Here is a 24,234-nt window from a genome sequence, read left to right on the forward strand (position 1 = left end):
TGGCGTTACATGTAATTATAGTTGATAAACAACTTAGTGACATCTATGGTGGAGATGCATGCAATGTTCTCATGAACTGTGCTACTGACATGCCTTTGAGGAGTATCTGTGTAAATGTACATGATACATTACGATCACTTTATTGTCCGTGTACACGGAAATTCATTTTGTACGGTCAGCATACAAAATACACTACAACAATACACCATAATACATTCAATGCGTACTGGGAATACTGGAAAGTGAGCATAAACATAGTCCCTCTGGCATACTGTTAGGCCATTGTATTAGACCCACGTTATTTCCTATGTAGGATGTTGTTAGCACAGTCACGCTGACTGGAGCCCTGCTCTTCCCTCTCCAGGTGACCCAGCTGTACGTCCCCTCGGCCAGACACGTGTGGAGGACGCGGAGGATGGGACGCATCGGGCCCCTGCAGTCCACACTGGATGGTACGATACAATATAGATCCCACAAAAAAAAAGTAGTCCCAGTTAGGTTTGTTCATGATACCAGTATCACGATAACACGATTTTCCATGGCAAAAAAAGGAAACAGGAAGCAGACTTAACTCTATGATACTTTGAAGTATTGTGACAACCCTAGTTCCTGCTACGCGTGAACCGACATCTGATTGTCGTCACAGATTTTAGAAGTGCAGTGGAACACCCTAGTTGCCGCACCATCATTTGGGTACAGGGAACACTGTGCCATCTCTGGTAAATTAAGCTCTTAGGTCAGCTCAGGTGTAATCTCAGGTATGTTATTTTCCTTCGAGTCACTCCCGATGCGTTAGCGAAGAGCCAGGGATGGCAATGGGCCGAGAGCGAGACAACCAAGATCATATGTTGTTTAATTTAGAGCTGCATCAAAGGGCCTCCGGCAGTGGGCAGAGAGAGAGAGCAGGTGTGAAAACAAACGGATAACAATGCGTGTATGATCTGCCTAATGCCACTCCACCCAGCCCCGATGCAGGATCAATTAAATTAGCCTGAGAGTCCTGATGAGCTCAGACATGTCTGGCTGTATGTTTGTCTTCCCTTTTTTCATTTCCTTAAATGGACAGGCCCTCGGGTGATGAATGGCTAACGTATTGACCACCCCCGGGCCATATTTCTCCTCACCGATGGAAACCTGATGTCCGAAATGCAGATAGGATTGACTAATTGAGCAGAATAATTGCGCTCGAACGGGGACAATGAAGGGGGGGGGGGGGGGGGGGGGTGCTTTAACTCTGCTGTTGTGGCAGTTTTGGGTTCTAAACGGTTAAGAACGTCTGCTTAATGGAAACGGCCAGTCAGGTGGACGGGCAGCTCACCGTTGAGTTAATTAAAAGTGTGTGTTAGTGAGAGAGGGGTTGAGGCAGGATTGAGCGCTGGGTGGGGAGAGGGCCTAGCGGGTTAACAGTTGGGGAGGGAGTAAGGTAGCAGGCAGGTAGGATGGGGGGGGCTAACTGTGGAAAAATGGGGTCTGGGTGTTTTCTGGGTTTAACCCCTTCCATAAAGAAGTGTCTGGGTTTTCTGGGAGACTGCAGGGAAGGAGTGTGGGTTTAGGTTCTGGTAAAGGAACCTATGGGCTCCACGCAGGCTGGTTAAACATTTACCACACAGTGCTGTCTCAGCATCTATCCACACACTATGTCGTCATGGAAACCCTTCATGGTGCTGCATTGGGCATTTATAGATGGATGGATGGATGGATGAATTAGAGGTGGATGGATAGATACCTAGATGGAGGATCAGATTGATGAATGGTAGGATAGTGTGGTTAGATGGGTTAATTGATGGAGGGATGGATAAATGAATAGATAAATAGATTAATGGGTAGAAGACAGACAGATTGACTGTTGTAGAGCAGTTTAAGCCTTGTTGTTGTACTGTATTTCTGTTGAAGAAGTTCCCTTACAGGACAAAAACATGTTCTATTCTATTCTAGTGGGGATGGAGCCTCCACAGCTGTCTGTGTCTGAGGAGAGACACTTGGCCATTCTGACCGAGCTGCCCTTCGTCGTGCCCTTTGAGGAACGAGTCAAGGTACTCTACATGTCATCTCTGCATATTGCTCCATACAGATGCGTTCCAATATATTGGCACCCTTGCATGATTCACACTAGAGGTCAACCGATTATGATTTTTCAACGCCGATACCGATTATTGGAGGACCAAAAAATGCCAATATCAATTAATCGGCCGTTTAAATTTTTTAAATTTATTTTTTTATTTGTAATAATGACAATTACAACAATACTGAATGAACACTTATTTTAACTTTAATATAATACATCAATAAAATCTATTTAGCCTCAAATAAATAACGAAACATGTTCAATTTGGTTTAAATAATGCAAAAACAAAGTGTTGGAGAACAAAGTAAAAGTGCAATATATGCCATGTAAAAAAGCTAACATTTAAGTTCCTTGCTCAGAACATGAGAACATATGAAAGCTGGTGGTTCCTTTTAACATGAGTCTTCAATATTCCCAGGTAAGAAGTTTTAGGTTGTAGTTATTATAGGAATTATAGGACTATTTCTCTCTATACGATTTGTATTTCATATACCTTTGACTATTGGATGTTCTTATAGGCACTTTAGTATTGCCAGTGTAACAGTATAGCTTCCGTCCCTCTCCTCGCTCCTACCTGGGCTCGAACCAGGAACACATCGACAACAGCCACCCTCGAAGCAGCGTTACCCATGCAGAGCAAGGGGAACAACTACTCCAAGTCTCAGAGCGAGTGACGTTTGAAATGCTATTAGCGCGCACCCGGCTAACTAGCTAGCCATTTCACATCGGTTACACCAGCCTAATCTTGGGAGTTGACAGGCTTGAAGTCATAAACAGCGCAATGCATTGCGAAGGGCTACTGGCAAACGCACGAAAGTGCTGTTTGAATGAACGCTTACGAGCCTGGTGCTGCCTACCATCGCTCAGTCAGACTGCTCTATCAAATCATAGACTTAATTATAACATAATAACACACAGAAATACGAGCCTTAGGTCATTAATATGGTCGATTCCGGAAACTATCATCTCGAAAACAAAACGTTTTTCCTGTCAATGAAATACGGAACCGTTCCGTATTTTATCTAACGGGTGGCATCCCTAAGTCTAAATATTCCTGTTACATTGCACAACCTTCAATGTTATGTCATAATTACGTAAAATTCTGGCAAATTAGTTCACAACGAGCCAGGCGGCCCAAACTGCTGCATATAACCTGACTCTGTTTGCAAGAGAAGTGACACATTTTCCCTAGTTAAAAGAAATTCATGTTAGCAGGCAATATTAACTAAATATGCAGGTTTAAAAATATATACTTGTGTATTGATTTTAAGAAAGGCATTGATGATTATGGTTGGAGCAACGTGTACCTAAGCGATTATATGCAACGCAGGACAGGTTAGATAAACTAGTAATATCATCAACCATGTGTAGTTAACTAGTGATTATGATTGATTGATTGTTTTTCATAAGATAAGTTTAATGCTAGCTAGCAACTTACCTTAGCTTCTTACTGCATTCGCGTAACAGGCAGGCTCCTCGTGGAGTGCAATGTAAAGCAGGTGGTTAGAGCGTTGGACTAGTTAACCGTAAGGTTGCAAGATTGAATCCCTGAGCTGAAAAGGTAAAAATCTGTCGTTCTGCCCCTGAACAAGGCAGTTAACCCACCGTTCCTAGGCCGTCATTGAAAATAAGAATGTGTTCTTAACTGACTTGCCTAGTTAAATAAAGGTCTAATTTTAATTTTTTTTAATCAGCCAAATCGGCGTCCAAAAATACCGATTTCCGATTGTTATGAAAACTTGAAATCGGCCATAATTAATCGGCCTTTCCGATTAATCGGTCGATCTCTAATTCACACATTCTTCTAAAATAAGTTGAAATGGAAAAAGCTTTTGGTGTTTGCACATGTATTTGTTTGATTTACAACTGCAAAGGACCAAGAAGAATATCAAATAAATAATGAAATGGATGTAAAAAAAAATTGGCCTGGACTAATTTATTCAAAATTCGAATGTAGGCACCTGTGGTATGTTGCAGGTGCCTACAGGGTAAAAATAGCATTCAATCATTTTTTAGAAGGAAAAACAGAACATTCTGCTCCATTGCACTCCATTATAAAGTGCAAGGGTGCCAATATATTTGAAAGCGTATGTATACTTGTTAGAAAACCAAAACCCTTGTGTAATATGTATGACTGAATATTTATTTTCACCTCAGTTAAATTAGTTTCAAATAAAATCGCCTTTTATTGTTGACTACATAAATTAGAAATAGTCCATATAGTCAATAGAGGTCCTTTAAAACCTATAGGTAGTCTGGCTATAGGTAGTCTGTCATTAAAACTGCTTTCCATATTATCTCTGTGTGTCCCTGTGGCGAAGATCTTCCAGAGATTGATCTACGCGGACAAGCGGGACGTACAGGGAGACGGGCCGCTTCTGGACGGGATCATCGTCACCATCAGACGGAACTACATCTACGAGGACGCCTACGACAAGCTCTCCCCAGAAAACGGTACGTGGTTAGGCTGAGGAGGGATACGACTTGATGAGGAGGGATACAGTGCCTTCGGAAAGTATTCAGACCCCTTGACTTTTTCCACATTTTGTTAGGTTACAGCCTTATTCAAAAGTTGATTACATTAGTTTTTTTCCCTCAGTCTACACACAATAACCCATAATGACAAAGCAAAAACAGGTTTTTAGAAATGTTTGCTAATTTATTAAAAATACAATATGTAAATATCACATTTGCATAAGTATTCAGACCCTTTGAGATCCTTGATGAAAACCTGCTCCAGAGAGCTCAGGACTCAGCCAGAGCTCAGTGGCTCAGCCAGAGCCCGGACTTGAACCCGATCTAACATCTCTGGAGAGACCTGAAAATAGCTATGCAGCAACGCTCCCCATCCAACCTGACAGAGCTTGAGAGGATCTGCAGAGAAGAATGGGAGAAACTACCCAAATACAGGTGTGCCAAGCTTGTAGCGTCATAGCCAAGAAGACTTGAGGCTGTAATTGCTGCCAAAGGTGCTTCAACAAAGTACTGTCTCTGTACTTTGCTTCGTTCATCTTTGCCTCGATCCTGACTGGTCTCGCAGTCCCTGCCGCTGAAAAATACCCCCACAGCATGATGCTACCACCACCATGCTTCACTGAAGGGATGGTGCAAGGTTTCCTCCAGACATGACTCTTGGCATTCACATCAAAGAGTTGAATCTTCATTTCATCAGACAAGAAAATCTTGTGTCTCATGGTCTTTAGGAGCCTTTTGGCAAACTCCAAGCGAGCTGTCATGTGCCTTTTACAGAGAAGTGGCTTCTGACTTGCTACTCTACCATAAAGGTCTGATTGGTGGAGTGCTGCAGAGATGGTTGTCCTTCTAGAATGTTCTCCCATCTCCACAGAGGAACTCTACAGCTCTGTCAGAGTGACCATCAGGTTCTTGGTCACCTCCCTGACCAAGGCCCTTCTCCCCCGATTACTCAGTTTGGCCGGACGGCCAGCTCTAGGAAGAGTCTTGGTGGTTCATAACTTCTTCCATTTAAGAATGATGGAGGCCACTATGTTCTTGAGGACCTTATTTGCTGCAGAAATGTTTTGCTACCCTTCCCCAGATCTGTACCTCGACACCATCCTGTCTCGGGAACTCTACGGACAATTCCTTTGACCTCATGGCTTGGTTTTTGCTCTGACAGGCACTGTCAACTGTGGGACCATATATAGATAAGTGTGTGTCCTTCCAAATCATGACCAATCAATTGAATTTACCACAAGTGGACTCCAAGTTGTAGAAACATCTCAAGGTTAATCAATGGAAACAGGATGCACCTGAGCTCAATTTCAAGTCTCATAGCAAAGGGTTTAAATACTTACGTAAATAAGGTATTTCTGTTTTTTATTTGTAATAAATAAAAAAAAATGTCTAAACCTATTTTCGCTTGTCATTATGGGTTATTGTGTGTAGATTGCTGAGGATTTGTATTTATTTAATACATTTTAGAATAAGGGTGTAATGTAACAAAATGTGGAAAAAGTCAAGGGGTCTGAATACTTTCCGAAGGCACTGTATGTCTCGGTCTGTGTCCTAATAATCTCTCCTTTCTCCCAAAGTGTGCACTTGTTCACTTCTCTTCACGGGTTTGGATGGAAATGACTGGTTTATTAAATATGGTGTATAGTCTCACAAGCCCATACCTCCACCAATCCAATGCTTTTAGATTTGTGGGAAGTAGTGAACGAGTGCACATTAGAAAGGAGATATTATTGAGATGCAGCACAAGACGGTATTTGTCTTCTGTTTGCGGTCCATAAAATCCAGATATTCTAGCCGAGGTTGCAGATCCCATTAGAAATGAAGGTTAGCTTTCCCATCGGTCTCTGTGGTATTGGATTTCACTAAAGCATAATTGTGATCGTGGTTATTCTAATGGCTCGCATAAAAGCGGGGAAATCAATTATTTTAAGTCACCTCTTTTTGTGTTTGAATTTAGAAGAGCACTTTTGTTGGGTCACATGATTAAAAACTGTAGTAGTAGGTGGCCCTGCCTTCGAGGGGCTGGAAAGGTGATCTATATCATTCATGTGTCTGTAGAAGTTATAGCTGCTCTGATTTATCACCGTACATTCATTATTCTGAAACGTGACCTCTTTTATACGGTTTGATTTGATTATTCCTCAGGTCAAAGAAATCATGCCTCTTGACATGTGGAAATGGGGAGAAATATAAACTCTAAAATAGATACACTATATATACAAAAGAATGTGGACACCCCTTCGAATGAGTGGATTTGGCTATTTCAGCCACACCTGTTGCTGACAGGTGTATAAAATCGAGCACACAGCCATGCAATCTCCATTGACAACATTGGCAATACAGTGGCCTTACTGAAGAGCTCATTGGCTTTCAGCGTGCAGTCCAACGGACAAATCTGGGTTTGGCGAATGCCAAAAGAACTGTACCTGTCTCAATGCATAGTGCCAACTGTAAAGTTTGGTGGAGGAGGAATAAGGGTCTGGGGCTGTTTTTCATGGTTCGAGCTAGGCCCCTTAGTTCCATTGAAGGGAAATCTTACCGCTACAGCATACAATGACATTCTAGACAATTCTGTGCTTCCAACTTTGTGGCAACAGTTTGGGGAAGGCCCTTTCTGTTTCAGCACGACAATGCCCCCGTGCACAAAGCGAGGTCCATACAGAAATGGTTTGTCAAGACCGCTTTTTCTACCCAATTGGTAGTTACAGTCTTGTCCCATCGCTACAACTCCCCTATGGACTCAGGAGAGGCGAAGCTTGAGAGCCATGCGTCCTCTGAAACACGACCCTGCCAAGCCGCACTGCTTCTTGACACTGCTCACTTAAACCGGAAGCCAGCCGCACCATTGTGTCGGAGGAAACACTGTCCAGCTGGCAACCGAAGTCAACTTACAGGTGCTAGAGCGCGATGGGACAAGGAAATCCCGGCCGGGCCAAACCCTCCCCTGCGATGCAGTGCCTTAGAAAGCTGCGCCACTCGGGAGGCCCTCTGTGCCCTAGGCGTGGAAGAACTTTACTGACCTGCACAGAGCCCTGACCTCAACCCCATCCAACACCTTTGGGATGAATTTGAATGCCGACTGCAAGCCATGCCAAATCGCCCAACATCAGTGCCCGACTTCACTAATGTTCTTGTGGCTGAAAGAAACAAGTCACTGCAGCAAAGTTCCAACATCTAGTGGAAAGCCTTCCCAGAAGAGTGGAGACTGTTTTGGCAGCAAAGGGGGGACCAACTCCATATTAATGCCCATGATTTTGGAATGAGATGTTCGACTAGCAGGTGTTCACATACTTTTGGTAATGTCGTGTATTTTCCCTATTATCCCTACACATAATGTAGATTTTTTTTATTGTAAATTACATTTTAATTATTACATGTATGTACACTGAGTGTACAAAACATTAAGAACACCTTCCTAATATTGAGTTGCACCCCTTTGTTGTCAAGTTGTCTGGATGTCCTTTGGGTGGTGGACCATTCTGGATACACACAGGAAACTTTTTGACAGTGAAAAAACCAGCAGCTTTGCAGTTCTTGACACACTCAAACCGGTGCGCCTGGCACCTACTACCATACCCCGTTCAAAGGCACTTAAATCGTTTGTCATGCCCATTCGCCCTCTGAATGGCACACATACATAATCCATCTCTCAATTGGGTCAAGGCTTAAAAATCCTTTAACCTGTCTCCTCCCCTTCATCGACACTAATTGTAGTGGATTTAATAGAGGACATCAATAAGGGATCATAACTTTCACCTGGGCTGTGTTTGTCTTGTTTTATACACTCAGTGTATATTTTCTCTACTAACTTGATTTCCCTTCGTGTCCCGTATATCCAGAGCCGGACCTGAAGAAACGTGTCCGGGTGCACCTACTCAACGCCCACGGTCTGGACGAGGCGGGCATCGACGGCGGGGGCATCTTCCGCGAGTTCCTCAACGAGCTGCTCAAGTCGGGCTTCAACCCCAACCAGGGCTTTTTCAAGACCACCAACGAGGGCCTGCTTTACCCTAGCCCCACCGCCCAGATGCTAGTGGGGGACTCCTTCGCCAGACACTACTACTTCCTGGGACGGATACTGGGGAAGGTAAAGTTATAAATAGAAACATTTTATTGTGCATTTTTATTTAATAGAGGAGAGACGACAGAGGAATGATAGATATATAGTGTGTCACAAAGGCAGTGGGTTGGATTCAAACCCACGCTGACATGGGAAAACGTGCTGTAGGCGGGCGCCACTGACCACTGGACCACTGGACCACCCAGGCCCACAGGCGAGCTGTCTTAGCTGACAGACAGACCGCTCTGATTCCAGGTCTCTGTAAAAGTCAACAGAAATCAATGTGTGTGATCAGTGGTCTCGTGTAGCCAATACAGTGTAGAGTGGGGACAATGTCGATGCCGTCATCATAGACAATGGAAGAATGGGATGTTATGCTAAAATGCTTGCAGCAGGAACTGACCAATTGAAAGCTGCAGTATGTAACTTTTTGGGGCGACCCGAGCAAATTCACATAGAAATGTGTGTTATGGATCTGTCATTCTCATTGAAAGCAATTACTAAGAAGCGGTAGATCTGTTCTTTGTGCGCTATTTCTAAGCTTCCCGTTCTTAGGTTCCGTTTTTTCCGTCTTACTTTCGGTTTTGTACACCAGCTTCAAACAGCTGAAAATACAATATTTTTGGTTATGGTAAAGATATACCACAGCTGTTTGGATGGTACAATGATTCTCTACACTATACTTGCATGTTTTGTCACATAAACTGAAATTTAAGCGAACCATTTGAAATTTAGCATCCAGGAAATGGCGGAGTGATTTCTGCATAGTGCACCTTTTAATAATTAAGAAGCACCCAAGGGTGTAGTTATTAAGCAATACAAGGTGTTTGTGTGCATATCTGTATGTTGGCTCCAAATGATCACCAGGTGTCTTCAAGCATTAACTGAAACAACAAGCACCTCCTAATGTGGTAATTAGATGGAAAACCAACCAATGTGTGATGACCGTCTAATCAGTTAATGAGATGTGAAATGTAGTCAGCAGCACTGTGCTCCGCTACCTCTTGCAGGGGGTTTTGCCATGCCCCATGGTGTTCCCTCTGAGGGTCACACTGTGCCCTAGACGCCAGCAGGTCATCTGGGAGTCAACCAACCCTATGTTATTGAATAATAGAGGTACAGTACAGAGATAAGACTGATTCATTATAAGATCTAATGGCTGCTAGTATTTTAACTTGACTGCATATCAAACAACTGTGTTCGTTGTCCTTGATTTTGTGTTTGATGTCCAAGAAAGTGACAATTTTGAATGAAATAAGACATAGAACTTGGACCCGATTCTTGTACAAAGCATAGTTTGGTTCATTAGTCCTATGCGTAATCTGTTGAAGGTATTGTTTTCCCTGCCCCCTCCTCCCCCTTTGACCGCACTATTTATTATAGCCGAATGTTTTTAAATCTTATTTAATGCATGTGCCGGCAGATTGTTTATCGAGATGCTGTGGGAGTGTGTGTGTGTGTGTGTGTGTGTGTCTGGGAGGGGTCATCTCATTCTCAACGGGAGAAGAATTACCTCATGACAACCGACCGCCTCTCAATTAGGCCTTCCATTAGCCTATGATTCCTGCCTCGTTGTTTGTGTAGCGATTGCATTTGGCCGGGCGCTAAATCAGTGCTAGCCCCCCGCCGACAGGGACATAAATAAGCGGTCAAAGAATGTGGTAATAGCATTTTGATCTGTTTTACAGTCCGGAGCGTCTAAAGTCCTCTCTCTCTCGCTCTCACTGTACTCTTGCGCTCTCTCTCTTTGCATGATGGTCCAGTCCACTCATCAGAGCGCCATTACTCCTCCTGGGAGTTGTCCCAAATGGCACCTTATTCCCTATATGTCGTGCACTGCTTGTTTAAAAGCAGTGCGCCACAGAGGGAATTAGGGTGCCATTTGGGACTGGTGTCTCCACATTTTCCGTCCCGCAGTGAGAAATGGCTCGTCAGCTGATAGAAACGCGCTCTGCTCCCCCTCCCCGATCACTACAGCTAATGGCTCAGGCAATTAAGGCAGGGGAAATTAATTTGAATTTGACTTTCAATTAACCCTACCTTAAGATCCCTTTTTTTCCCCATAAATACAACGTGTGAGTGCTCGTTTGAGTGGTGTATTGATATTTGTTTAGTGCTGTTATTACCTGCGCCCCGGGGTGGGGGAAAGAGGGAACCGTTATAGATTAGGATTGCATCACTGCTGCGTGGAGAGATGCGCGGTACACACGCCAAGGCCTATGGGACACAGGAGATTAATATAGTTCAATAATGACCTCCCGGCCTGCCATTGTCGTGGAGGTAATGTATTATCATCAGGAGTGGGCCGGTCTGGGGTACTCACTGAAATGGGATTGGACATCACAATATGGGACGCCGGTCATCCCTCTTCCTCACTTGTCCTCCCAACTGACACGTATCAGGATTGACGCCACAAACGGAAAAACCACTTAACAACACGTGTGTATGATTTACATTTTTTACAGACCTCATGAGTATACAATTCTACTGAGCATAAAAGCATATTGAATTCTCATAGTCTTCAGTATTATTATCTGCGCTCTCTAGCATCTCGAGTCCAAGGTTGCCGGTGCCTCTCACCGTTCTTACTAGTTTCTACAAGCCGTTGGAAGTGACGGGCAGTGCTTGACTTGGACAGGAGCTCTGCTGAGCCGAGTACCGGCACCTCAAATGTTCCACTGCTTGAGCTCCAGTTCCTCTTATGGAGGATTAGCTCAAAAGTGTTGTGGAGCTCCTGCACCTGAATATAAACAGTACGGACACTTATTACAGTCCAAGTCAAGCACTGGATAGTGGCAAATGTGTAATGTAAATGTTTTTATGTAATGTAATGTTTTTTTTTTTATATCACCTCAAGTTAACTTCAAACCAAATAATTGTGTTGATTTGATTGTGAAATAAGAAAATGCACGGTTGCTAAAGTTAGGCTAGCTGTAGTTTTGTAGTGACTGTTTAAAGAAAACAAAATGGATTACAGTTTCTCCTGACCCATAGACTACTTTCAGGGCGAGGAACATCAAAGTTACATCAAGTTGTAAAATACGGAACTTCCCCTTTGAAGCTTCTGTGCCCGCAGGGTGCAGTTTTCGGTGCCTCTCTTCTTCCGGACATTTTTGTCAGGGTAGTAAAGAGAGAGGTCTCCTGATGCCAGTCTCACTGCCCAACATCACTGTCACCGTCCAGCCAAGATCCAGTAACCTTCAGTAGGACATGTGGAGCAAACCGCAAACAAAGCCTGGTATTAGCCCTGACCTAGCCTCCAAACTCTTTCAGGGGTGGCTGAAGTCTTGTGTGTGTGTGTTTGTACCGTCCACCCTCCCTCCCTCTTCCCCAGTGCCTTTGCTCATTAATCTCCCCGGTCGGACTAAAAGTTCCCCTTTAGAGGTGCATTGGGTTGCACCCCTGATTGATAGCGATGCGTTTGAAAGGCATTATATTTTTATTGATTCTTAATGTTGTAAATTAAGGAATTTATTTGGCAGCTAACAGAAGGCAACTTGCAATGTTGTTGGGCGTTTATTCTCCCTGATGGCGCTGCGATCTGCTTTAATTGCGTTGCCACTGCACTCACTTATATTAAAAGGGTCCGGGCCATAATTAATCTGTTTTATCCCGAGTCATTTTGGCACAATTTCTGGCAATAAACACCCATAAATAAAGTGGCTGTAAAAAATATTTAAAAAATAAAGAAAATTCCACAGGTTTTTTTTCTCTCCCTCCGTATACTTAATGCCACCTCTTCCCGGCACTGTGTTATTGTTATTGATAGGTTTCAAGTGGGTACGCAGCGCATATGGTCGAGGAATTCAGAAAGAGCCACCCGAGAAATGCTAAGTGGATTCATTTGCATAAAAAATCGACTGTGTTTGAAGTTGCGCAATTAACCTGTGTTTAGAAAATAGACCCTGATTTATGCCTGCCTGTATGTTTAAGATGCATGCATTATGGAAATGGCCTAGATTTATAATCCATTTAGCTGATGTGGTCAGGGTTTTTAGTGCAATCATTTATTAGGACCTGTATATTTTAATGCCTGGAACGGGCTCTTTTTTTAGGACTATTCCAGTACATTAGCTCCCGGTTTTATGAGTCACCTGCTCGGCCAAGGTTCTTAATGGCAGCCCAGGTCAAGGTGAGAATTGACATTTATAAAGTTTGAGGCAGGCAGATTTTAAGGCCTGTGTGTTTTAGACAGATTGTGTTCTTGTTTTGTGCTCTTGCACCGATGTGAACTGATTTACTGTCTTATCGCTTCTTTATCTGATGTTCCGGTCAGTCTTTGAATCTTGGTTTTGAATTGCAAACAGCGAAGATGGCTCTCTCACCGATATCCATTGTTGTTATTGATTGATTCTTCTGTTCACTGTTCTGTTGAGGTTTTATGCTAGTCTGATTTGTATGACTTTATCATTACCTAATTGTTATCATAACAAATTATATATAAACTCAGCAAATAAAGATAGGTCCCTTTTTTAGGACCCTGTCTTTCAAAGATAATTCTTAAAAATCCAAATAACTCCACAGATCTTCATTGTAAAGGGTTTCCCATGCTTGTTCAATGAACCATAAACAATTAATGAACATGCACCTGTGGAATGGTCGTTAAGACACTAACAGCTTACAGACGGTAGGAAATTAAGGTCACAGTTATGAAAACTTAGGACACTAAAGAGGCCTTTCTACTGACTAGCAAAAGAAAGATGCCCAGGGTCCTGCTCATCTGCGTGAACGTGCCTTAGGCATGTTGCAAGGAGGCATGAGGACTGCAGATGTGGCCAGGGCAATAAATTGCGATGTCCGTACTGTGAGACACCTAAGACAGCGCTACAGGGAGACAGGAAGGACAGCTCATCGTCCTCGCAGTGGCAGACCACGTGTAACAACACCTGAACAGGATCAGTACATCCAAACATCACTCCTGCGGGACAGGTACAGGATGGCAACAACAACTGCCCGAGTTACACCAGGAACGCACAATCCCTCCATCAGTGTCAGACTGTCCGCAATAGGCTGAGAGAGGCTGGACTGAGGTAGGCCTGTTGTAAGGCAGGTCCTCACCAGACATCACCGGCAACAACGTCGCCTATGGGCACAAACCCACCGTCGCTGGATCAGACAGGACTGGCAAAAAGTACTCTTCAATGACGAGTCGCGGGTTTGTCTCACCAGAAGTGATGGTTGGATTCGCGTTTATTGTTGAAGGAATGAGCGTTACACCGAGGCCTGTACTCTGGAGCGGGATTGATTTGGAGGTGGAGGGTCCGTCATGGTCTGGGGCGGTGTGTCACAGCATCATCGGACTGAGCTTTTTGTCATTGCAGGCAATCTCAACACTGTGCGTTACAGGGAAGACATCCTCCTCCCTCATGTGGTACCCTTCCTGCAGGCTCATCCTGATATGACCCTCCAGCATGACAATGCTACCAGCCACACTGCTCGTTCTGTGTGTGATTTCCTGCAAGACAGGAATGTCAGTGTTCTGCCATGGCCGGCGAAGAGCCTGGATCTGAATCCCATTGAGCACGTCTGGAACCTGTTGGATCGCAGGGTGAGGGCTAGGGCCATTCCCCCCAGAAATGTCCGGGAACTTGCAGGTGCCTTGGTGGAAGAGTTGGGTAACATCTCACAGCAAGAACTGGCAAATCTGGTGCAGTCCCTGAGGAGGAGATGCACTGCAGTACTTAATGCAGCTGGTGGGCCACACCAGATACTGACTGTTACTTTTGATTTTGACCCCCCCTTTGTTCAGGGACACATTATTCACTTTCTGTTAGTCACATGTCTGTGGAACTTGTTCAGTTTATGTCTCAGTTGTTGAATCTTGTTATATTCATACAAATATTTATATATATATATATACACACACACACACACACACACACACACACACACACACACACACACACACACACACACACACACATACAGTCGTGGCCAAAAGTTTTGAGAATGACACAAATATTAATTTCCACAAAGTTTGCTGCTTCAGTGTCTTTAGATGTTTTTGTCAGATGTTACGATGGAATACTGAAGTATAATTACAAGCATTTCATAAGTGTCAAAGGCTTTTATTGACAATTACATTAAGTTGATGCAAAGAGTCAATATTTGCAGTGTTGACCCTTCTTTTTCAAGACCTCTGCAATCTGCCCTGGCATGATGTCAATAAACTTCTGGGCCACATTCTGACTGATGGCAGCTCATTCTTCCATAATCAATGCTTGGAGTTTGTCAGAATTTGTGGGTTTTTGTTTGTCCACCCTCCTCTTGAGGATTGACCACAAGTTCTCAATGGGATTAAGGTCTGGGGATTTTCCTGGCCATGGACCCAAAATATTGATGCTTTGTTCCCCAAGCCACTTAGTTATCACTTTTTCCTTATGGCAAGGTGCTCCATCATGCTGGAAAAGGCATTGTTCGTCACCAAACTGTTCCTGAATGGTTGGGAGAAGTTGCTCTCGAAGGATGTGTTGGTAATGTTCTTTATTCATGGCTGTTATTCATGGCTGTGTTCTTAGGCAAAATTGTGAGTGAGCCCACTCCCTTGGCTGAAAAGCAACCCCACACATGAATGGTCTCAGGATGCTTTACTGTTGGCATGACACAGGGCTGATGGTAGCGCTCACCTGTCTTCTCCAGACAAGCTTTTTTCCGGATGCCCCAAACAATCGGAAAGGGGATTCATCAGAGAAAAGGACTTTACCCCAGTCCTCAGCAGTCCAATCCCTGTACCTTTTGCAGAATATCAATCTGTCCCTGATGTTTTTCCTGGAGAGAAGTGGCTTCTTTGCTGCCCTTCTTGACACTAGGCCATCCTCCAAAAGTCTTCGCCTCACTGTGCGTCCAGATGCACTCACACCTACCTGCTGCCATTCCTGAGCAAGCTCTGAACTGGTGGTGCCCCGATCCCGCAGCTGAGTCAACTTTAGGAGACGGTTCTGGTGCTTGCTGGACTTTCTTGTGTGCCCTGAAGCCTTCTTCACAACAATTGAACCGCTCTCTTTGAGGTTCTTGATGATCCGATAAATGGTTGATTTAGGTGCAATCTTACTGGCAGCAATATCCTTGCCTGTGAAGCCCTTTTTGTGCAAAGCAATGATGACGGCACGTGTTTCTTTGCAGGTAACCATGGTTGACAGAGGAAGAACAATGATTCCAAGCACCAGCCTCCTTTTCAATCTTCCAGTCTGTTATTCAAACTCAATCAGCATGACAGAGTGATCTCCAGCCTTCTCCTCGTCAACACTCACACCTGTGTTAACGAGAGAATCACTGACATGTCAGCTGGTCCTTCTGTGGCAGGGCTGAAATGCAGTGGAAATGTTTTTTTGGGGGATTCAGTTCATTTGCATGGCAAAGAGGGACTGCAATTAATTGCAATTCATCAGATCACTCTTCATAACATTCTGGAGTATATACAAATTGCCATCATACAAACTGAGGCAGCAGACTTTGTGAAAATTAATATTTGTGTCATTCTCAAAACTTTTGGCCACGACTGTACTTCCAAAGTTGTGGCAAAATGGATTAAGGACAACAAAGTCAAGGTATTGGAGTGGCCATCACAAAGCCCTGACCTCAATCCTATAGGAAATTTGTGGGCAGAACTGAAAAAGCGTGTGCGAGCAAGGAGGCCTACAAACCTGACTCAGTTACACCAGCTCTGTCAGGAGGAATGGGCCAAAATTCACCCAATTTATTGTGGGAAGCTTGTGGAAGGCTTCCTGAAATGTTTGACCCAAGTTAAACAATTTAAAGGCAATGCTACCAAATACTAATTGAGTGTATGTAAACTTCTGACCCACTGGGAATGTGATGAAATGAATCAAAGCTGAAATAAATCACTCTACTATTATTCTGACATTTCACATTCTTAAAATAAAGTGGTGATCCTAACTGACCTAAGACAGGGAATTTTTACTAGGATTAAATGTCAGGAATTGTGAAAAACTGAGTTTAAATGTGTTTGGCAAAGGTGTATGTAAACTTCCGACTTCAACTGTGTATGTGTGGACACCCCTTCAACAAATTAGTGGATTTGGCTATTTTAGCCACATCTGTGTATAAAATTGAGGACACAGCCATGCATTTTCCGTACACCAACATTGGCAGTAGGATGGCCTTAATGAAGAGCTCAGTGACTTTCAACGTGGCACCGAATGACACCTTCCCAACAAGTCAGTTTGTCAAACGTATGCCCTGTTAGAGCTGGCCCTGTCAATTGTAAGTGCTATTATTGTGAAATGGAAACATCTAGGAGCAACAACAGCTCAGGTGTGATGTGATAGGCCACACAAGCTCACAGAACGGAACTGCCAAGTGCTGAAGCCCATAGCGTGTAAAAATCGTCTGTCCTTAGGTTGCAACACTCACTACCGAGTTCCAAATTGCCTGGAATCAACATCAGCACAAGAATTGTCCGTCGGGCGCTTCATGAAATGGGTTTCCATAGCCGAGCAGCCGCACACAAGCCTACGATCGCATTGCCAAGCGTCGGCTGGAGGGGTGTAAAGCTTGCCGCCATTTGACTCTGGAGCAGTGGAAATATATTCTCTGGCGTGATGAGTCACGCTTCAACATCTGGGTTTGGCAGATGCCAGGAGAACGCTACCTGCCGAATGCATAGTGCCAACTGTACTGTATGGTGGAGGAGGAATAATGGTCTGGGGCTGTTTTTCGTGGTTCGGGCTAGGCCCCTTAGTTTCAGTGAAGGGAAATCTTAACCCTACATCATGCAATTACTTCCTAGATGATTCTGTGCTTCCAACTTTGTGGCAACAGTTTGGGGAAGGCCTTTTCCTGTTTCAGCATGACAGTGCCCTGTGCCAAAGCGAGGTCCGTACAGAAATGGTTTGTCGAGATCGGTGTGGAAGAACTTACCTTGCTTGCACAGAGCCCTGACCTCAACCCCATAGAACACCTTTGGGATGAATTGGAACGCCGACTGCGAGCCAGGCCTAAACGCCCAACAGTGCCCGACATCACTAATGATCTTGTGGCTGAATGGAAGCAAGTTTCTGCTGCAGTGTTCCAACATTTAGTGGAAAGCCTTCCCAGAAGAGTGGAGGCTGTTATAGCAGCAAAGGGGGGACCAACTCCATATTAATGCCCATAATTTTGGAATGAGATGTTTGATGAGCAGATGTCCACGTGCCTTTGGTCATGCCATTTAGCAGATGCTTTTATCCAAAGCAACTTACAATCATGCGTGCATACATTTTCGTATGTGCGACCCCAGCGGGAATCGAACCCAGGATCCCGGCATTGAAAGCTCCAAGCCCTAACAACTGAGCCACACAGGATCATGTTATTGACACACACACACACACCTTTGACCTGAGTGCATCTATGACCTTGACCTATGACCTTTGTTTCTCCCTATAGGCCCTGTATGAGAACATGCTGGTGGAGCTGCCGTTTGCCAGCTTTTTCCTGTCCAAGCTGCTGGGCACCAGTGCTGACGTGGACATCCACCACCTGGCCTCGCTGGACCCTGAGATGTACCGCAACCTGCTCTTCCTCAAGAGCTACGAGGACGACGTGGAGGACCTGGGACTCAACTTCACCATCGTCAACAACGACCTGGGAGAGGCACAGGTGGGTGGGGGGTTGTGTGTGCGTGTGTGTCAATATGGGGGGGGGGGGGTAGGAATTATCTCTCTCTTTGATTGCCTGTGACTCCATCCCTCTTTCCTACCTGTGTCTCTGGCCTTGTCATTCTGTCCTTCTCGCCATTCCCTTTTCCCTCCCTGCAGTGTTAATAATTAATTTCCCTCACGTTGTCTGTATTCGGCACTGAGAGAGATAAAGCACGTCGTCAGCTCTCGCCCTGAGTGGTGCCGTGCTGCGGGGAATAGGAGGCTCTCTGTTGACCATTCTACCAAGCCGACAATCAAGCAATTTTCTCAGAACACGCCTGAGAGGCACAACCTTTACTTCTTTGGCACGTCCAACACGTCTGAGCCGGTTTTTTTTAGACAGAGAGAGGTCTATTCACTGCCCTCTAGTCACCCTCACCAGTCACCCCGGGCTGGGCTAAGCACTCTACCCGCTCCCCCTGTTTGCTCAGGGCCTTACCTTCTCTTATTAGCTCCTCTTTAAACAGGCTTGAACAGTCGCGCTACAGTGTAGCCCGCGGTCGCAAATAGGGCATCCCAAATACGATTTGGAAAACAATTTGCGGGAGATAAGGCACACACTCGGAGGCAGACTGGCCCGTATATGCCCTCGGAAGATAGCCAAAGCAAGCAAGATAAAGACAATCATTCTCAGACATTAGCACATAATCAGAAACACAAAATGATTTTGGGCACCCCCCTGACTGGCTACTTTTTTCATTAAGGAGGCTACTTCAGATTTTCGGGAACATATTGATCTTAGAGTATTAGATAAGTTCCTTAGTGATCTGGATTATTTTACTGTGATTATTTGGTATGCGTCCTTACTCCTCCAAGACCATTCAACCAACATACAAAACCCTCCAGGAAGAAGATAGATCAGGTTTTGTGACCCAAAACTCAACACTATAGCTGATCATAGAAAACGACTCAAGTAAAAGTGAAAGTCACCCAGTAAAATACTACTTGAGTAAAATTCTAAAAGTATTTGTTTTTAAATATTCTTCAGTATCAAAAGTAAATGTAATTTCTAAAATGTACTTAAGTATCAAAAGTAAAAGTAAATCATTTCAAATTCCCAAACCAGACGACACCATTTTCTTGTTTGTTTTTTAATTTACGTAAAGCCAGCGGCACACTCCAACACTCCGACATCATTTACAAACGAAGCATGTGTGTGTTGTGAGTCCGCCAGATCAGAGGCAGTAGGGATGTCCACCAGATCAGAGGCAGTAGGGATGACCAGGGATGTTGTTTTGAGAAGTGCGTGAATTGGACCATTTTCCTGTCCTGCTAAGCATTCAAAATGTAACAAGTACTTTCAGGTGTCAGGGAAAATGTTGAGTAAATAAGGACATGATTTTCTTAAGGAATGTAGTGAAGCAAAAGTTGTTAAAAAATATAATTAGTAAAGATATCCCCAGAAAACTACACAAGTCGTACTTTAAAGTATTTTACACCACTGCCCCTGGGTCCCTTGATCAGTGACTTCTCCTCTTGCTCCACTGGTACCTTCAATCACGCTCTCTGGGCCTACACACCCTAAAGAGCTTATCTTGATGCAATAATATTACATGCTCCACTATAAAATGTATATTTTGCATGGAGTGACCCTTTCCGGTGAACACATTTTACTTTTTAAGTTTTGAGCATTGAGAAAGTAATACCCAAAGTAAAGTGTGAGGGTGACATATGGTGGCTCTCGCCTGGTTGCCCTCTAAGTGGATATGAGATAAATGCCTGTATGTCTGACAGGGCCTTTCTTCCAGGTGGTTGAGCTGAAGCCGGGAGGGAAGGACATCCCTGTGTCCACGGCCAACAGGATAGCTTATATCCATTTAGTGGCAGATTACCGACTCAACAAACAGATCAGGCCCCACTGCCTGGCCTTCAGACAGGGCCTGGCCAACGTGGTCAACCTGGAGTGGCTGCGCATGTTTGACCAGCAGGAGATCCAGGTAACGTCAAGGATATTCACTAGGTTTGCAAAATCCTGAGGATTTCTGGAAAACGTCTAATTTTGGGAAAGTTACCAGAATGTTGCAAGTCAATTCACATTACTTTTACAAACATGCACACGTAAATATACATTTAAACAATTTCTTCATCGATCTTTGCTTTCCCACTACAGGTGTTGATATCTGGAGCTCATGTACCCATTTGTCTTGACGACCTGAAGACGTTTACAAACTACTCAGGTATAATCACATTAATGGATGGTTTGTAAAAGTTTATTTTAAGAAACAAGCTACTCAGGTAAGATCACATTATGGATGGTTTGTACAATTTTATTTAAAGAAACAAAACTACTCAGGTATGATCACATTATGGATGGTTTGTATTAGTTTATTTTAAGAAACAAAACTATTTAGGCTCTGCCATAATGGTGAAAATGATATTGAAGTTATACTCATTAATACTCAGTGATAGTTAGTTTCTAGTAGTAGTGATTACTTTGACCATTTTAATGTGCTGTAAAGTCAGGAGGATTTCCATAGAGCTAACTGTCAAGCTCTCCTGCCAACTTCATGGGACAGGTGGCCGAGTCACGGCAATACGGTTGCGCTCTAAAGAGTAGTGTGTTTGTTGAATGGGTGGTAGTCGAGATGGTATGGCTGCATCATGAGTCTTAAACAACACAAACAATGTGACAGCTACGTCTGTCAGACAGTGGATTCACTCAGTTTATAGGTGTATTTTTATTTTTTTAAAGACTAAAAATCCAGGTGTGTCAGATTATCGTTTCTCTCTCTCTTCACCAGGTGGTTACACTGCCACTCATCCTGTCATTACCATCTTCTGGGAGGTGGTGGAAAGCTTCACCGATGACGAGAAACGCAAGCTGCTCAAGTTTGTCACCAGTTGCTCGCGGCCTCCCCTCCTGGGCTTCAAGGTGAGGGTTGACCGAAAGTTCATTACGTCTGCTTTTGTTTTCTTCCTGCCCCTCTTTTCTACCCTCCGTCTGGTATTATAGACTGTTGATTGTAGCCGGCGCCATCAGGAGTTCAACCAAAGACTGTGAGAGTCCAAATTACACCCTATATTTTTTACTAAAAGTAGTGCACTATATATTATAGGTAATAGGGTGCCATTTAGGACGCAGCCCAAGACTAAGTCCAGCACTAGGGAGTGTTCACTGTTGTAATGGGCATGTAATGAAAATGCCTGGCCCGATAACTCCCTCCGATGATCCTTTTCAAATTAGGCTCGGTGATAAGACTCATAATGCTCCCTAGCTCATGCTTATCTCCTATACCCGCTCACTGCGGTTCACAACCCTCCTCTGGATTATAAGTCAATTTGAGCCCTTTGCCCGACCGTTTGGGCGTGAACTCGGTTGGCAGGTATCACCCGGCGTACAAATATTGACGTTGGTGTCAGACAAAGCCGGCGGCACGGTGAACGTTTGCACTGTTGGCTCCTGTTTGACCTCGATGAGAAATGGAGAGGGACGTTAGTTTCACACACAAAATAAAGGCATACAGTGCATTCAGAAAATATCCAGAACCCTTGACTTTTTCCACATTTTGTTATGTTACAGCCTTATTCTAAAATATATATTTTTTTAAATGTTTCTCATCAATCTACACACAAATACCCCATAATGACAAAGCAAAAACAGGTTTTTAAAAATTTTTGTACATGTATTAATATTGAAAAACATATACCTTATTTACATAAGAATACAGACCCTTTGCTATGAGACTCCAAATTGCGCTCAGTTGTATCCTGTTTCCAATGATCATCCTTGAGATGTTTCTACAACTTGATTGGAGTCCACCTGTGGTAAATACAATTGGTTGGACATGATTTGGAAAGACACGCCTGTCTATATAAGGTCAAATCAAATTTTATTGGTCACATACATGTGTTTAGCAGATGTTATTGCGGGTGTAGCTAAATGCTTGTGCTTCTAGCTCTGACAGTGCAGTAATATCTAACAAGTAATATCTAACAATTTCATAACAATACACACAGATCTAAGTAAAGGAATGGAATTAAGAATATATAAATATATGGACGAGCAATGTCAGAGCGGCCTAGACTAAGATACAGTAGAATAGAATACAGTTTATACATATGAGATGAGTAATGCAAAATATGTAAACATTATTCTGGGATTTAATTGCAGGGCGCCAAATTCAAACAACAAAAATCTCATAATTAAAATTCCTCAAACATACAAGTGTTATACACCATTTTAAAGATAAACTTCTTGTTAATCCAACCACAGTGTCCGATTTCAAAAAGGCTTTACGGCGAAAGCACACCATGCGATTATGTTAGGACAGCGCCTAGCCACAAAAAACCATACAGACATTTTCCAGCCAAGGAGAGAGGGCTCACAAAAGTCAGAAATAGCGATTAAATTAATCACTAACCTTTGATGATCTTCATCTGGTGGCACTCCCAGGACTCCATGTTACACAATAAGTGTTTGTTTTGTTCAATAAAGTCCCTCTTTATGTCCAAAAACCTCAGTTTAAATTGGCGCGTTATGTTCAGTAATGCATTGTCTCAAATAACATCCAGTGAAATTGCAGAGAGCCAAATCAAATTACAGAAATACTCATCATAAACATTGATGAAAGATACAAGTGTTATACATAGGTTTAAAGAGAAACTTCTTGTTAATCCAGCCCCTGTGTCAGATTTCAAAAAGGCTTTACGGCGAAAGCAAACCATGCTATTATCTGAGGACAGCACCCCATCAAACAAACACAGACAATCATATTTCATCCCGCCAGGCACGACACAAAACTCAGAAAAAACAATATAATTCATGCCTTACCTTTGAAGATCTTCTTTTGTTGGCACTCCAATATGTCCCATAAACATCACAAATGGTCCTTTTGTTCAATTAATTCCGTCGTTATATCTCCAAAAATGTCAATTTATTTGGCGTGTTTGATCCAGAAAAAACACTGGTTCCAACTCGCGCAACATGACTACAAAATATCTCATAAGTTACCCGTAATCTTTGTCCAAACATTTCAAACAACTTTCCTAATACAACTGGAGGTATTTGTTTACGTAAATAATCGATCAAATTTAAGATAAACTACGTTCAATACCGGACGAAAACAAAGTGGAGCGTGCTTTCAGGTCACGCGCCTCTAACAAACAGTACACTTCACTCGACCCTCGTTCTGAACAGCAATACTTCTTCATTACACAAAGGAAAACCATCAACCAATTTCTAAAGACTGTTGACATCCAGTGGAAGTGATAGGAACTGCAAGCAAGTTCCTTAGAAATCTAGATCTCCATAGAAAACCCATTGAAAAGAGAGTGACCTCAAAAATACATTCCTGGTTGGTTTGTCCTCAGGGTTTCGCCTGCCAAATAAGTTCTGTTATACTCACAGACATCATTCAAACCGTTTTAGAAACAGTTTTAGAAAAGAATCAGTGTTTTCTATCCAAATCTACTAATAATATGCATATCCTAGCTTCTGGGCCTGAGTAGCAGGCAGTTTACTTTGGGCACGCTTTTCATCCGGACGTTAAAATACCGCCCCCTAGCCTAGAGAGGTTAAAGACTAGTGTTCCATTTATTAAAGTGGCCAGTGATTTCAAGTCTATGTATATAGGCAGCAGCCTCTGTGCTAGTGATGGCTATTTAACAGTCAGATGGCCTTGAGATAGAAGCTGTTTTTCAGTCTCTCAGTCCCAGCTTTGATGCACCTGTACTGACCTCGCCTTCTGGATGATAGCGGGGTGAACAGGCAATGGCTCGGGTGGTTGATGTCCTTGATGATCATTTTGGCCTTCCAGTGACATCGGGTGCTGTAGGTGTCCTGGAGGGCATGTCAGAGCATAAACCAAGCCATGAGGTCGATGGAATTGTCCATACAGCTCCGAGGCACAGATCTGGGGAAGGGTACCAAAATAATTATACAATATTGAAGGTCTCCAAGAACACAGTGGCCCCCATCATTCTTAAATGGAAGAAGTTTGGAACCACCAAGACTGAGCAATCAGTGGAAAAGGACCTTGGTCAGGGAGGTGTCCAAG

General features: G+C 43.5%; 1 protein-coding gene across 2 annotated transcripts in view; it reads left to right on the top strand.

Annotated features, from left to right (window-relative positions):
- ube3c (ubiquitin protein ligase E3C) overlaps window positions 1-24,234 on the top strand; it is a 49,058-nt gene that overhangs the window by 20,076 nt on the left and 4,748 nt on the right. For both annotated transcript variants that reach the window (XM_029756140.1, XM_029756141.1), the window contains exons 16-23: window positions 365-452; window positions 1,936-2,033; window positions 4,387-4,519; window positions 8,380-8,627; window positions 17,985-18,197; window positions 19,987-20,175; window positions 20,349-20,415; window positions 20,980-21,110. In XM_029756140.1, the coding sequence (XP_029612000.1) occupies window positions 365-452; window positions 1,936-2,033; window positions 4,387-4,519; window positions 8,380-8,627; window positions 17,985-18,197; window positions 19,987-20,175; window positions 20,349-20,415; window positions 20,980-21,110 (1,167 nt within the window). The remainder of the gene's footprint in view (window positions 1-364; window positions 453-1,935; window positions 2,034-4,386; window positions 4,520-8,379; window positions 8,628-17,984; window positions 18,198-19,986; window positions 20,176-20,348; window positions 20,416-20,979; window positions 21,111-24,234) is intronic.

This window comes from Salmo trutta, chromosome 6 (genome assembly GCF_901001165.1).
Source record: "Salmo trutta chromosome 6, fSalTru1.1, whole genome shotgun sequence".
Classification (NCBI taxonomy): Eukaryota; Metazoa; Chordata; class Actinopteri; order Salmoniformes; family Salmonidae; genus Salmo; species Salmo trutta.